Below are 17,397 nucleotides of genomic sequence, written 5' to 3' on the forward strand. Positions count from 1 at the left end.
TCCACAATTAGATATTCCAAGGAGATATGATATTATGAGACGAAAAGCCACCAAATGAAGATGATGGTTATCTTGCCTAATTTGAATAACTTGCTGAACTGTAAAAGAGACATAGCAAGTTGATTTAGGCCCAACTAGTTGTTCAAACATAATTTGATCAATCAGAAAGAAGATCGCCTTCCTCGTGGCCATACTTTCCATTCAATTCCAATGGAGTATCTACAAAGGAGGAATCTTGAAGACTAGCTAAGAAATATCAGATTCTTGAGTATGTTAGTGTTGCTTTAAAAACACACCTAATGAATCATAATAAACTTCCAATCTCACGAAATATGTAAGAGTACCAAGATATAGTATCTTTGTGCTTTCAATAAGCAAAGTCTTCAACTTTTTTAAATAAAATCAGCAGAATAGCAATTCATCCTTCCATAATATGCAATTGACATTGGATATCCTTGACTAACTTATGCCATCTATCTTATATGGATATTGTTAGAGGCATGGAAGCGGCAAATGAAGCATCCAGTGACAGGTTGTGCCGATCACAGAGCCAGCTTCAAGCAGCATAAACTGAGAGGTAATTCTCACTTATTTCCTAAATTAGTTTGTTCACATTCATTAATGGTAGCATTGAGATTTTCAATAATAATTGGAAAGACTACAACTTGAAAGATAATAAAAACTAACATGAGATGTCAAAATTTATCATTACAGATAAAAAAATAACATAGTTGATATAGCATTTGAAAGATTTTGATATTCATGTATTAACTAATAAATTCCATCATTCAGGGTATCAATTGGCACATTGTGTCGTGCAATAAGTTGTCCTGGAGCCTTACATATGAGGTACGTACTCAGGGTCGTCTCAATGAATTTGGGGGCCTAAAGCTAAATTTTAATCAGAGATTTCAAGTATATTCAATAAAATGAGCTTTTGTACATCACACATGTATCTCATATGCCACACATGTATCTCGTGCAATGTACGTGCATCTTTTGTGACTTACATGCATCTTATGTGCATTTTGTGTGCTACATGCATCCTGTTATCAGCTAAGAAAAATATTTAGAAAAAATGGGGCTTCAATCTATTGCTTTAGTAGCTTTATGGTCATACCTTTATATGTACTATTCTCAAAATCAAATAGAACGAGAAATAATATACGTGTGCATTATCATTTTTTTGGTAGAATCCTACATGTTTTCTTGTATAACATTTAAACTAAATAAACTCCTTCAATTTTTTGAGCACCTAGTGTTAGCAATTACCAAAATAATATTTATTAGTGATATATATATAGTTTGAGTAGTATTCATTTTTACAGAAGTGCTTATCCTCTAAGTTTTCTTAAATTAAACTCCCATCATCTTTGTTATAGGGCTATTGTTCCAGATATTCTTGTCACATGGAACTCTGATGTGCGGAGACCGGCAAAGCATGTGAGTTGAGAATATTATTATATTATTTTATTTTTGTCTACATTATTTTTTCAATAAGGGTGTACTAATTTTCATATGAAAACATTTAGGAGGAACTAGTTCCCGAAGCTAGGGAGATCATTCCACTGGCTTCAGACACAGCCAATAGCGGTGCTTCAGAAGCTAGTTAGATCATTCTGCTGGCTTCAAACACAACCAACAACAGTGCTCCAGAAGCTAGTGAGATCATTTTGCTAGTTTCAGACATAGCCAACAGCGGTGCTCCAGAAGATAGCGAGATCATTCTACTGAATTTTGCTCCAAAAGCTAGTGAGATCATTCCACTGGATTCAGACACAATCAATACCGGTTGTGAGATCTAATTGAGAAATTAGAAATTTTCTAGATAAAGTTATGAGATCTAATTTGAAGGTTTTGAAGGTCGAATTGAGCTCTATTTTTTAAATGAAATTTCATATTTGAGTTCTTTATGCTATCGAAAACATGATTTTCAAAAGAAAAAAAATTTGTCCTTGTGGGCTTGATGTTGAATTTTAGTTGGCTTTTTTGAGGTTGGGATTCAAAATCTAGCCTATGCTCTACGAAATTTTCTTATTTTTTATAAAATTTTCTTTAAATGGAAACTAAGTAATGTTGAACTAAAACCTCTTCTATTGTAAAACTAGACTATATTTACGGATCAAGGAAATAGAAAATGCATAACTCTGATAATTGATTTCTTATCCATTCTTATATAAAAATCGAGTTTGCTTACTGAAAATTTTACATATGTAGAGTATATCATAGAGTTGTCTAGTGTAGGATGCATATATGACCTCGCGAGTTCTTCATGTGTTCAAGCTAACTACAATATGATAGAAGGTTTCTGGCCAAATAGGAGGCATGTGCGTGTTGAAAATTGTTTTTAATTACTGCATTAGTTTTTTGAAAAAATAAGTCATTTAATTTAGGATCAATTTGATTTTTGAATTTAAGTTAGGTAGTTTGATTTGTTGAGACATTTTAATTAGTTTGAATTCTAAATAGTGCTGATTTTTCTATTGTAAGGTGGCTATTTACAGCCCTTCAATTCTCAAAAAATTATTGAAAGATATTAAAAGTATTTCAATCCATTGAGAGTCATTTATTAACCCCATTTTCCTGCCCCATCTTTTTCTTTAAAATCAGCAGTGATATCAGAGTCTCATTGAGCTTACGGGATCTGTGAATTTTTTCAAAAACTACTATATCATTTTTATCCTATTTTTTTAGAGATGATGTCAAGCATCAGTCTCTCACTGAATGCCCCAAAAATTTTTACTGATGAAAATCAGATTTGGTCAGTGAAAATGAAATCATGTCTTCAAGCCTATGATCTGTAGAAATTTGTAGTGAATGATACACTATTACAATTACTCCCTGCAAATTCTACCCTTACTCGGATTAAATCTCATTCAGATGAAAAAATCAAAAATTCAAAGGCAAAACTGTAATTAAGAATTCAGTTGCGGATTTGATTTTTTTCAAAATCATTGCTTGTGAGACAACAAATGAAGCTTAGAAAAAACTAAAAAAAGAATACTAAGAAAGTGATCGAGTCAGACAATTGCAAATTTTAAATTTGAAAAAGGGATTTTGAATTTCTTAGGATGTAAGAAGATGAAACTATTGTTAAGTATTATGACAAGATTTTCTTGATTGTTAGTAAAATCAGGTTGCATGGCGAGGATTCCAAAGATAATAGAATAGTAGAAAAAATTCTTGTGACAATTTCGGAGAAATTCGATTCTAAAATCTCATTTCTGAAAGAGTCTAAAAATTTCTCTACTATCTATGTTGAAGAACTAATTATGAGTGTTCTTCAAGCACAAGAGCAAAGAAGAGCCTTCTGAGAAGATAATGTTACTGAGGGTGCCTTTTATACACAAAACAAAAAAGAAAAAAGATAATTATCCTCTTTGTAGACACTGCAAAAAGAAAACACACTTGAAGAATTTTTTTTGGTAGAGGCCTGATGCAATCTGTGAAAATTGCAAACAAGCAGACAATGTTACAAAAGTGTGAAAGCTTAAAAACAATCCTAAAGCACAATTTACGAAAGTAGAAATTGAGGAGGAGCAACTTTTTTAAATCGCGGTAACTAAAGCAAATGAGGAGTGTTGAAAATTGCCAAATGAGGAGTGTTGAAAATTGCTTCTAGTTACTGCACTAGTTTTATCAAAATAAGTTATTTAATTTAGGATGAATTTGAATATTGAATTTAAGTTATGTTGTTTGATTTGTTGAGACATTTTAGTTAGTTTGAATTTTTAATATTGCTGATTTTTTTCATTATAAGGTGGCTTGTTTATAGCCCCTCAATGCTCTATAAAATCATTGAAGAGTCATTTTAACCTCTTTTTACCGCCCATCTTTTTAAAAAAATAACAACACATCATGCATCAATCACACTATTTTTATTTGATTTGTACGATCATGGTTTGAAAAGTGATTTAGCAATGGTGAAAAAGACTTTACTACTCTTATGATTTGATTGTAATTGAGAGATTTATAAACTTAACTTATATATATTGGTGTTGACATTAATTGTTATTCGGTATATGTGGTAGTTGAAATGAGTATCTGTTATAAGTATAGGTAAGTTATAATCAACCCTGCCACGGTCAATCGACGATATAGCTGAGTACATGTAAATTTATTCTCACACATTTTATTTTAGTTTTTTGCATTTGTTGTACAGGTTCTGAGCGGATGCCTCATGCTGGTGATCAATGATGAGGTTTGGAGTATTTCTTTCAAGATTTTGAGATAGTTGATTGGTTCATCTGCAATTTTCCTAAATTTCCTCGATCTTTTCATTCAGTGGAGGACCCAGGAATTCAAGGTTGTGGGTGCTCAAAAAAAATTATAAAAAATAGTATGTAGTTGTAAGGATTCGAACCTAAAAAACTAGACATGGAAGTTACATTCTCAAGCCACTGCACCCAACCATATGTTTGTTCTCGTGGTGCTTTTTAATAAATTATACCATTTATTCTGTGTTTCTTATATAATTATACCTAATCTACGTCGAGTTTAGTGGATGCCGGACCACCCCAAAATTACACATGGGTCCACCCCTATTTTCATTTTATATAATTTTGTCTCTTTTCGAATGTTTTAGAGTTTTATGGAGTTGTATTCAATTCGATTCTTTAAGGCTTGTACTAGTTATTTCAAATTTTGGAAAGAGTATATAAATTGATTTAGAATAGAAGCTCATATAGTCTTTAAACTCAAAATAGCAATGCTTTTTCTTTTATAACCTCATATAACCAACTTACATGAGTTATTTATTTTTATTATCCATGATTCTAATCCTACAATTTTATGGGGTTAAGGATTGTAATCCTACGATTTTATAGGGTTAAGGATTCTGATCCTACAATTTTATAGGAGTAAGGATAAATAAAAATCTTATTTCAATCTATATCCGTTCAAACTGGCCTCATATCTCTAATCTCTCAATATCAATATATCTATCATACGTGACCATACATATTAATATTACTTTAAACATAGTTTATACACATACATTATACAAGCTATGTTTACATATAAATTGTACATATATTATACATGCATCAATTTATATTTACATGTATTTACACTAGAGCAATGTGGACTTGGCCATTTCAGTTCTTTCCCAAATTTTTGTTCTATTTGAGGAAAATTTTCTTTTTCTCTTTTCTTTTTGGTGAAATAGAGATATTATACTAATAGTTAATATTCCATTACTAGAGTCAGCAATTACAATAGTTATAATAGTATGTACTATAGATATGTGATTATTGTTACAAAAGAATATATGGACGGGCAGCTCGAGCCTTGTAAAAGTAGTTCTTGCTTTGTCTATACCTAATATACGGGTCACAGACTGAAATTGTCTGTTCTAATATATTATAATAGCTTCTTGCTTGTGCTCCTTCCGTAGCTAGTATATTTGTTGCCTGATTAGTCTCCCGATAACTATTCTAAATGAGCGGGCCCCCTAGCTGCCTGTATTCAATCATGATCATATTATGCTTAATCCGTGAAGTATATTTAGAGTCCTGATTAATCCGCCTACCCCTCCTTTACTTGGATTTCTAGACGAGGAGCCATCTGTATTGAGTTTCTATTCCTTATCATGAGGATGTCATTTAACGTGTCCATAAGTTGGGACTGTTTAACCTATTTGTACATGCAAGCGCAATGTATTCTATTTCTCTAATTTCAGGTATATATATCAGTTGGGATATTTGTGTTTAGTTTGTTGTGGTAATTGTTATTCCTTTTGAGCCAACTATCTCATAGATGGAATGGTAGGATATCCCCCTCATTATATTCTACTTGTAGTCACCACATTTTTTTGGTTCCATAGGTTGTGTAGCCAGTGCTCAAGTCATGCCTTGACCGTATTGATAGAGTCCTGCACCTTTGATTTTCTCCGGTATGAGGTAACCTTTTATAATTATAATACAGAAAGATGTGTTCAATTATGTCATCGTCTTAGAATATATAAACACACAACAATGGAATAATTTTCAGAAACATTAATAGGAGTACTAGTGTTAGGTTCACATTTGCTGCGACAAAAGGAGTAATGACTGCAGTTGCATTTTGTACCACCGATTAACTTAAATTCTGGATTCACTAATAAGTAAACAATTTATTCCGTCTCATATAAGTTGGTCTCTTTTTGAAAATCTTGCATTTATTTATAAAGTTCCCAAAAAGTTATTTAAGAGGTGAATTAGTAAAATTACCTTCCTATTTATCATTTTTAAACATGCATATAAAAAGAAAAGTGATCAACTAACATGAAACGAAAGGAGTAACGTCTTAATTAAAAAAACTCAACATAAAATGTGTTCGATATGAAGGAATTTCCAATTTCCTCATATTGAGTTGATCAAAATTTTTATAAAATATTTTATTTAGAAAAATAAATTTGTTAAGATGAAAAGAATGACTTTCAGAATAAAAAAAAAAAAAGTTATAAATAATATTCTAAATTTAATCATTCCTTGTTTCTAAAATCAAACGAGCCCTAAAATCTATAATTGTGGCTTTACTAATCCGGATTCGTGCATATTGTCAAAGGGGGCATTTGTAGTTTAGATGCCCCCACACGGCCACGCCACACCACACCATAGAATAATGTCTTTGGCCATATGCATTTGCTTGTTTTTCGCTTGAAGCATTGAACTTAACCCACCAATCCCACCCCACTCCAATTTGTCATTATTATGAAATACAATTAATTAATTAGATACTTCCTCCGTCCAAATACTAGTGTTCTTAGTGGCTGAACCAAAATTTTCACAAAAAAATTCACAAATAAATATATGAACAAATAAAAAAAAAATTCAATATAATTTATAAATACGTAAAAAATAATTTTAACCATATTATATATAGTACTATAATTTTCTACCAAAGACCCGAGGATAGCTACGGCCTTGATTGTCCTGACTTGTCACATGTCTAGAAATAATAAATAATTAGATAAATTTTTATTATATTATCTTTTAAATATAATAAATTTAATAGTTTAAAAAATATATTAAATAATAACTAATATTTAATAATAACAATAAATAAATGAAAAATAAATTATTCACTAATTTTTTAAATTATATAAATATTAGTATTAAACACCTATTAGTATTTTTGGACATCAACTATTGTCGCAGGGAGGGGCAGGGCAATACAAGGGGGAACGTGGAAACAATTGAGATTTGATTCCTTTCCCGTGTCATTAATTTTGTTAGTCAAACCAGCATACATACGACACCGTTTTATCTCAATCAAGAATGATGTTAATAAGAATGCCATTGAATTAATTTCAAACCGTGATTGTCTCTCCATCTCCATATGTAAAGTGTATAATGTTGAGGCGGATTGGATTAATAGTGGGTCCTTGGACTCACAAGAAGGTGGTCGATCCTCTTCTCCAAATCCTCCGCAGGTACCTTTCCTAGTATTCTAATTTTTTGAATTTCGTACATAAACTATCAAATGTATGCGTTTCCTGTCTGTGACCAACAACTATTAGTTGTTTGAGTTTCATACCTGAACTTTTAGGTAGTAAAAGCGATCATACAATAGTTTAGGTGTGTTTTGTTAAATAATTAGCACAGTTCAGGTAGGAAACTCACTCAATTTGATAATTTAGGTATGAAACACAAAAAATCGATGTACTTTAGGTGTGTTTTGAGTCATTAACTCTTAATTCCTCAAAGCATCCTCTCATTATGATGTTGCTGCTGATCTGTTGTTGATTTGTTTTGTTTTCAAGGGGTTTAGAACCAAAGCAATTGGCATTCTCTGTGGCTCTTGGTGTTACATTGGGTCTCTTTCCCATCGTAGGTAACTATCTTTTACAACCTCGTTCCGTTTTAATTTGCCCATGTTGACTTGGTTGGCACTCCCCGCAAGAATTAGGGATTTATTTTACTAAACTAACTTCATTAATTATGCTTTGTAAATCTGAATATGACTATGTAATGTACTTTATATTGTCATTCAATTATACGGGTAATATTGGAAGAACATGATATATTGGACAAGTCAGATCATCATTTTAAATACGGTGCGAAGTCAAACACAATCATAGAAAGGAAGCAGAAATAAATTTTGTCAAGATTAATAAAAACGGAGCTGTTTATCTTTAGTATCCCAGCTTATTTTAGCTATTGCTATGAGGACATTACAATTTTTTAGCTCTTGTCAGAAATTTATCCCGTGTTCAACTCATTTCTTGTTCAAGTGCAAAAGTTTGAAGCAACTAGGACACAGAAATTATCATAATGTTGTTGAGATGGATTGCCTTGGTTTGTTTTAATCATAGAAAGTGACGAGCTGATGAAAAAGCAATGGATTTTCCTTCCTACATACTCATTCATGTGATTTAGCTGTTGGACAAGTATATAATATCCACTTCAAAATCTCCATATTTAATGCTTTACAAATCAAAAACAGGTCAAAAGTTGGACATTGGCTGTGTCTTGAGCTCGTACAATTACTCGCTATAGTTGAATTGCTTTTTCAAAAGACAACTTTGCAAGAGACTTAAATAATTTTTCTAACCAACTAATTTTAAAGTCAAATTTGAAGGAAAATATAGTGATGATGATATTTTTCTTTCTTTTCTTTGGTAACTAAGAACATTACAAGCGCCATAGCTTTGTCAACACAACCAGCTATCAAGTAAGACATCCCACATACTCTAACTGTCAAGGAACAACCTGACAAACTAACTCAAACAACCAGATGTTGTACTCCAACTAATTCGGCTAGGGGCTCTAACGTTACAAACATAAGCAATTTCTCTAACAAGACTGTCCAAGCTTTTGCTTGTATGCTCAAAGATTCTGAGGTTCCTTTCCGTCAAGATGCTATGCACACATTCAGTATAAACCAGTTTAAATAGTTGAGCAGCTCTAGATTTATCTTTTGTATTCTTGAGTACCCATTGGAAGTGACGCTCCCATTTTTGAGCTCTCATTGGTTGGCCCTGCAGCCAGATAAGAATTCTGTTACATAATCTCTGAGTGAATTCACAAGTAGCGAAATGTGATTCCTATCTTCTTCATGTTGTTGGCAAAGTACACACGTGTTATCTATATCCACCCCCCCGGAAGACAATCAATCTACACTTAGGAGCCTTCCCTGCAGCATCAAACATACTGTGAATATAGATTTTGGCCTAGTACAATCGTTAAACATCATGCTTGTCCATGGAACTCGAGGCATATCCCCCAAAAGCTGTAGGTAAATAGTTCGAATGAGGCTCCGACCAGGTTTCAGAAGCAGTGACACTTGAGTTAACAAAGATCTAGCTTCCAGCATTTTCCTAACCACCCAACATGCTTGTTGAGGCATTGGCGCACACATAACTGTTGAGCGTTTATGTAGTAAGTGTGAATCCACTTAATCTGCAACTTATCCTGTTTGTGAGCAAGGTCCCAACAAATTTCGGTAATAGCAGCAACGTTCCACAATTTTAGGTTAGTAAGATTAAAGCCACCTGCTGACTTTGGAGAACATAGTTTTTCCAAGACACTAGAGCTTTTTTGGTGATCACATTGCCTCCTGAGCAGATGTAGCTTCGACAATAGGCATCTACTATTTTAGTAACTTTGGCAGGGATAATAAAAAGTTGGGCCCAATATGCTTGCATTCCAAAAATAGCTGTCTGAACAAGTTGGGTTCCACCTTCATAGGATAATTTCTTTGATGTCCAGGAGGATATTTTGCTATGATCTTCTCAATCAAGGGGTGCCATTGGAGAAAAGAAATTTATTTTAGTGGATAGAGGAATCCCCAGATACTTGAAAGGTAATTCACCTGTAGAATAGTTTAAATAAAATAGACTTCTAGCTCTTTCTTCAATTGCCACACCCCCAAAATTAATAGAACTTTTATCCAAGTTTGCTTGTAATCTGGAAGCTCTAATGAACCGAGTGAAACAGTGGTGTAGAGCAACAACAGACTCATAATTCCCTCAAGCAAATAATGATAAATCATCGCAAAATTAAGGTGAGTGATACCTTATTTTGCACACCGTGGGTGATATTTGAAGCTTGTATGTTGTTTCAGTCCAGTGAGAAGTCTACTCAGGTATTCCATCGAGATAGCAAATAAGAAGGGGAATATAGAGTCCCCTTGCCGTAAGCCCTTCGCAGCAAGGAATGGCTCTGAAACTTCTCCATTGACCAAAATATTGTAGCTAACATACCCTATATCAGGTCGTGATATAGGGTCCTCCCCAATATTGTCTAAAAGTCAATTAAAAGCTTCCTTTTGCTTTTATGTGAAAATTCTAGATACAAACAGAAGGATTTAGTATTAATAAATCTTTTAAGTTGGGTGTGGAAATGGAGTCAAACATGACCTTTAAAAAGATTTGGCGACAAATACTTTCATATACAGGTGAGGTGAGTGATGGAAATTGCAACAGAATATTTGGATTTGAGTTATTCAAAGTTTCATTGCCTATATCTAATTACTCATCAAGATAAAAGGACTTCAATGATGTCGACCTGTCAATGGAATCAACATAACCTTTTTTAAGCACTAATATTGCAAGTTCTGAGTGGTTTCTCAGCTTTCTGGCTAGTGGCTGTAAATGATTAACTGGAATATTTCTTTTGCTATGGTTGCCTGACCTACAAACTACTTTACTTTGACAGGGGTTGCTGTATTTCTATGTGGGTTTGCTATTGCAGCTCTTGGATCCATGTGTCATGCACCAACTGTGCTGTTGGCTAACTTCATTGTTACTCCCATTGAGTTGAGGTACTGAATAGAGGGGCTTTGTCTAGTGTATCTTTTTTTTGTCACAAAGACTGATGTGCCCTCCTCCCTCCTCTCTTCAAAGTTTAAATAGTCTTATCTAAGTTGCTTTGATGATTGAACAGATATTCACCGGACCTCGAATTATGAAATATGGATTCCTATCATGATTTAATATTTGGTTCTGCCCTAGATGTTCTTGTTGGCAGATTTCTTTCCATTTCTGAGTAGATAGACACGAAGAGGTCCGCGGTATCGTAAGAGATTAGGGGATAAAATAAGAGAGCACATACATGCTGAACTGTTGCATGATTTGCGTTTGTTTCTTTTGGCTTATGTTTGAATAGAACATCTGTGAAAGTCTGTTGGCTGTTATTGTTGGTTTAAAACCGTTAAAAGGGAAATAACGCAGGAATTCAATTTAAAGCTGGCCGTTGAAACAGAGATGGAGTTTGAAGAAGAGAATATGCAGAGAGTGATTATTTTCTTGTTGAAAGACCGCGTCTAATTGATCATCAACTTACCAACTTAAATAGTTGCTATTACAACTAAAAATAGGATAAAGAAACAATCTATTTCTACCAAAATTAAAATAACTAATTAGTTTCTTACCAAAGATAGGACTCCTAATTTAACTAGGATTGTACCTAAAAAAAACTGGAGAGAAAGAAAACAAAGAAACACGTGCATTCCTAAAGCAACTCTCAACACTCCTCCTTGCTTTATGAAATGCAAACTCCAATTTTCTGTCTAAGAAGCTCGAATTTGCTGACTGGTAAAGGCTTAGTGAATATGTCAGCCCATTGTTCTTCCGTCTTGCAATAGACAAGAATCACATCTCCATCTTTTTGAACTTCTCTCAGTAAGAAAAACTTGATATTGAAGTGCTTAGATTTTCCATGAAACACAGGATTGTGAGAAATAGCTATTGCTGCTTGGTTGTCCACGAACACTTCAATGCTTCCTGTTGGTTCCATATGCAGATCAAGCAGAATTTTCTTCAGCCACAATGCTTGATTTACCGCTGCTGTAGCTGCCACAAACTCAGCTTCGGCAGTAGATTGAGCCACAATGTCCTGTTTCTTACAACTCCATGAAAAAATCCCAGAACCAAGACTAAAACAGTGCCCTGAAGTACTCTTCGAGTCATCTTTGGAACCTCCCCAATCACTATCAGAGTACCCAAAAAGCTTCACAGGTTGAGTCCTTCGAAACATGACTCTATAGGTGATAGTTCCTTTGATGTATCGCACAATTCTTTTTGCTGCCTTCAGATGTACTTCACTCGGACAATGCATGAATCTTGATAGAATACTTACAGCATACAATACATCAGGTCTGGTTGCTGTAAGATACATTAAACACCCAATGAAACTTCTGAAATATGTTTCGTCCACCTTTTCGGCTCCATCATCTTTGCTTAGTTTCTTTTTTGAGTTCATGGGATTATTCACCTCTTTGCAATTTTCCATTTTGAATTTCTTGAGAATTTCCTTCGCATACTTCTTCTGGCAAATGAAAGTTTTTCCTGTGTAATCTCCATTCCAAGGAAATAAGTCATCAGACCAAGATCAGACATTTCAAAAGCTTGCATCATAGTTTGCTTGAACTCATCAATGAGTTTTGCGCTGGTTCCTGTAATCAAAAGGTCATCGACATAAAGAGAAACAACAAGAATCCCACTGTTATTACGTTTAACATATAGTGTGAATTCTTAAACACTTTTCTCAAAACCGAGGCTAAGCAAATAATCATCTATTCGACTATACCAAGCTCTTGGTGCCTGTTTTAGGCCATAAAGAGCTTTATGTAGTCGGTAGACTTTCTCTTCTTTTCCATCTACAACAAAACCTTCAGGTTGCTCTATATAGATTTCTTCTTCAAGAACTCCATTAAGAAATGCGGATTTGACATCCATCTGGTGCACTTTCCAGCCACGTTATGCAGCAATAGTAAGAAGCAACCTGATTGTGGCGAGCCTAGCAACTGGAGCAAACATGTCAGAATAATCAACACCAAAAATCTGTGCATACCCCTTAACTACAAGTCTTGCCTTGAGCTTGTTAACAGAACCATCAGCGTTCAATTTTATGCGGTAAACCCATTTCATACCGATCTTTCTATCTTGAGGTTTTTTCACAAGCTGCCAGGTCTTGTTCTTCTCAATCATTGCAAGCTCCTCCTCCATTGCGGCTTTCCACTTAGGATCTAAAACAGCCTCTTCAAATCCAGAAGGCTCTAAAATGGCCGCATTACATCTGTTGTCATCTCTTGGCTCGAATAGGCAGCTGACTTTCCTTCCATTGGATCAAACGAAAAGCTTTTTCCTCTCATCTTAACTTGGCAGATTTCTTGACCCTTTGGATCAAATATCACACACTTCTTGTCCCCAAAATTAAGCTTAAAACCATTCTCCAAAAGTTGTCCTACGCTCAATAAATTTTGATCAAGTTCTGGAATAGAAAGTACATCTGAAATTAACTTTGTACCTGAGCGGTTTTCAATAGCTACTGTTCCTTTTCCTTTGGCAGAAAGATAATCACCATTACCAATTCTGACTTTAGAGATTGCGTACTTGTCTAAATATTTGAAAATCTCCTCATCATGAGTCATATGATTTGTACAACCGCTATCAATTAGCCAGGACTCGCTTAAGATGCTGCTTGTAAAACACAATGCGACAAAAAGTTGATCTTTTTCCTGTTCATTAACAACTCGAGCCTCTGCATCTTGCTGCTGAGTTTTGTTTTTACAGATGATCGCTTCATGCCCAAGCTAAGTGCACTTAGTGCACTTAGCATCAGGCCTCTTCCAACACTTGAAAGGTGCATGTCCGAGTTTGCCGCAATGCTTACAAGGAGGGTATTTTCCTTTGAAACCACCTGTTTTGGTTTTGTTGTTGTGCGCTGCACCTTCTTCATCGGTTGGTTGGTTATTCTTATTCTTCTTATTCTTCTTCTTAGAACGTCCATCATCGTGATGCTTGGCTGGTAAGGCACCTTCGACAGCTCCTCCTTGTCCGATAACACGTCGTTGCTCTTGCGCTTGAAAAGCACTTAGGAGCTCTGCAAGTGTGATCTTGGACAAGTCCTTAGTATTTTCTAAGGTTGTTATGGTAGCCTCAAATCTTTTAGGTGCCGTTACTAGGATTTTCTCAACGATCCTTGAATCATTGAAAGCGGAACCCAACAATCTGATGCGATTTGCTAAATTAAGGAGTCTGTCAGAGTACTCCTTTATGGTTTCACTTTCTTTCATCCTTTGCAGCTCAAACTCACGTACCAGATTCAACACTTGCATACCTCGAATCCGTTCATCTCCTTCATACTCAGTCTTGAGATAATCCCATACCTCTTTCGCTGATTCCAGAGACATGATACGAGTGAAGATATTAGATGAAACTGCAGTAAATAAGCATGCCAGTGCCTTTGATTTCCGGATTTTCCTCTCCTTATGAGTTTTAATCTGCGCCACCGTGGGATTGTCGGCAAGGGAGCTATCTCGTATTCATCTTCAACAGCTTCCCATAGATCCAAAGCTTCCAAAGCTTGCAGATATATCCGCATTCTTACTGCCCATATTTGATAACTTTCACCATCGAAAGTTGGTGGTACCATTGAAGAAAAATTTGCTTCTCCGTTCATGGTATCCACTGGATCAAATTGATGCACACACTCACAGGTCCCTTAAGATTAAAGTTGTGATACCAATTGTTGGTTTAAAACCGTTAAAGGGAAATAACGCAGGAATTCAATTTAAAGTTGGCCGCAGAAACAGAGATGGAGTTTGAAGAAGAGAATATGCAGAGAGTGATTATTTTCTTGTTGAAAGACCTCTTCTAATTGATCATCAACTTAGCAACTTAAATAGTTGCTATTACAACTAAAAATAGGACAAAGAAACAACCTATTTCTTCCAAAATTAAAATAATTCCTACCAAAGATAGGACTCCTAATTTAACTAGGATTGTACGTAAAAAAAACTGGAGAGAAAGAAAACAAAGAAACACGTGCATTCCTAAAGCAACTCTCAACATCTGTTCTTCATTAATATTCTCTTTAATAAAAGCAATACTTTCTTTTCATTTATATGAATTCAGCAACTACTTGAAGTTCGAAAGTATTGCCATCTGTTCTATTTATATAGTTGATTCAGCAGTAAACCTATATTTTGGTAGGCGACTGAGAAGAAGGAATTCATATTAAATATATAAAATTTCATAAAGGATATGTATGAAGGAGCTGTCACTACCGTGAAAACCTTTGTGGGAGATACAAAGGAGCTTTCTATAACAGTGGGTCTTCACCAGGGATCAACATTGAGTCCCTACTTGTTTACTCTAGCTATGCATGAGTTAATCAATACAATACAACATGATGTATGATATTTGCTAATTGACGAGGCCAACGAGTGTGTCAACCAAAATATAGAACTATCGTGAAGGACTTTAGAGAGTAGGAGTTTTAGGATAAACAGAAGTAAGCTGAATACATGCACTGCAAGTTTAGTTAGTACTAGAAGAGCTAAGTTGAGATGTGTTGCATTTAGTTGATGATGACATGTGTTACATTTAGATGAAAAACATGGTCAATGAGGGTACATATTTTCCCAATTTATTTGGGATTGAGGCGTAATTGTTGTCGATGCAATATTGAACCAATTTCAGCTCCGAACTATCAAATAGAAAACAATTCTGAACATTTTTGCTGTAACAAAGAAATTTGAGCGTAGACATTCTTCTGTAGGTTCTCTTGTGTGCTCCTTGTATTTTTGAGTTGGTACCTGTTTGCCAGTAAATCTGCATGCCAGAAAAGTTATGGGGACAAAATGTGTAGATCTCTTTTTCTTGGCTTGGGTGGAGGGGCCATTATTTTCCTGCTTATGATGTTTACGAGTAGGTGTACAATCAACTTCTGTTCTCAAAAGTGTGAACCTGTGATGACTTCTTCAGCAGGATATATTGGGGGGTTTCCATCAGGTCAGATGTAGTTTTACATGCCATGTTAGGTCTGCCTGTATGGGACAATAACTGGCGTCAATTTTTAGGTCCTTCCACGAAAGGGATGTCTTTTAGCTTCTCGTACAAAGTGGATATGTCAGAGGGTTGTTTAAGTGAGTAGTGAATTGTTATTTTTCTTTCATCTGGTTATCGGTCTTCTGTCAACCATGTGTTGTCTATTATCAATATTTCTCAATACATTTTTAATATCCCCATTCCTTTATGTGCCTCCCACTTTTGCAGTTTGGTGATTCCATTCCTACGTTTAGGTGAATCTGTGAGTGGTGGACCTCATTTTGCTTTGACCTCAGATGCATTAACAAAGGTCTTGACTGGTAAGGCTTCGTGGGAAGTCATCCTAAGCATTTACCATGCGGTGAGTAAACAAGTTTTCATTTGAAGCATCTTTTCCTCACTTTCGCATATTAGTATTATCTTTTGATTGTTGCACTGTGATGGTTTACTTCTCAAGTCTTAAATCCATAGTGTAATAATGCTAAAAGGATGTGCTAGGACGCGACAGTAATAGTGACTTAATGGATAACATGCGAATTATCAGCATCTTTATGGCTGCGATTTATACACAATTACTCTGCATCCAAGAAATTATTACTGCAGTAAATTTGTCTAATTTGCAAGTCAAAACCCTATAGAGAAATATTTAGACTAGTTCTCTGCTGTACAATTTTGATCCTGATGTATGCTTCCCATCTATTCCGTCATATTGTTCTCTTCTTTATTTGATTAAGCAAGAGGCAAGGAAACATTCGTTCTTCTTCTGCTGATTCTTCATAATAAACTATTTTACAGTTGTTGGGTTGGCTTGTTGCTACACCATTCATCCTGGCAGGGCTTTATGTACTGTTGCTGCCATGTTTTACAATCTTGGTTCGTAAATTCAGTAGTGGTGGAGGTGTTCCTTCAAGCCCGAGGAGAGTTGTTCCTTCAAGCCCGAAGAGAGCTGTTCCTACGAGCCCAAAAATGATTGTTCAACCCCTTACAGAAGTCAGGGTTAAAGTAAGGGATGTTTAATGGAGATTCAAACCAATGAATTGTTAAATAGTGAATGGAACTTCAATGATTCTGGCATTTCTATACATGAATCATGTTCAGAGGAATTGACATTTGAAAACTGCTTCAAGTGATATTAAACTTATGTTGGCTCTTTCAATTTCCTTTCTACAGCAGATAAGCCCCCCATGGCCATAAGGCCACAAAGAAGTATAAAGGGAAACAGATATATGTCAAGAAACTATAGTATTTCTCAGCCTCATTTCAAGTGTATGAAGGATTTTATAGGTGCTAAGCACCATAGGTGTATTAGTATGTTTCTAACTTTTAGTCATTATACTAAATCATTACCTTTTGAGCAAAAACAAAGGAGTATGTTCTGTTGGGTAATTCACTATATCAGCCATGAAATATGATTATATATTTGTGACTGAATGAATTGTAATCTTCTCTTATCCTTTCCCTGTTGCAGAGGTCAGACATTAACTGCTGGTTCTGATTTTTGTATCGTATTATTGTGAAATATTGTTAATGCATGATTGATAGATCCAAAGAGGTAGTATCAGCTTTTCATTTCTTTGTATTCAATATCCATTTTCCTATTTTTGGATATAATCAGAAAAATGTCCCCGAAAACTATTGTT

The 17,397-nt window shown here is 34.9% G+C and overlaps 1 protein-coding gene across 1 annotated transcript; it reads left to right on the top strand.

Annotated features, from left to right (window-relative positions):
* Positions 1-7,112: 7,112 nt before the first annotated feature.
* LOC107867455 lies at positions 7,113-17,208 on the top strand. Its single transcript, XM_016713707.2, has 5 exons — positions 7,113-7,414; positions 7,745-7,815; positions 10,641-10,746; positions 15,986-16,118; positions 16,553-17,208. Exons 1-5 carry the CDS (start codon positions 7,335-7,337, stop codon positions 16,772-16,774), a joined length of 612 nt encoding a protein of 203 aa, XP_016569193.1. The 5' UTR covers positions 7,113-7,334; the 3' UTR covers positions 16,775-17,208.
* The last annotated feature ends 189 nt before the right edge of the window (positions 17,209-17,397 follow it).

This window comes from Capsicum annuum, chromosome 4, assembly GCF_002878395.1.
Source record: "Capsicum annuum cultivar UCD-10X-F1 chromosome 4, UCD10Xv1.1, whole genome shotgun sequence".
Lineage (NCBI taxonomy): Eukaryota > Viridiplantae > Streptophyta > Magnoliopsida > Solanales > Solanaceae > Capsicum > Capsicum annuum.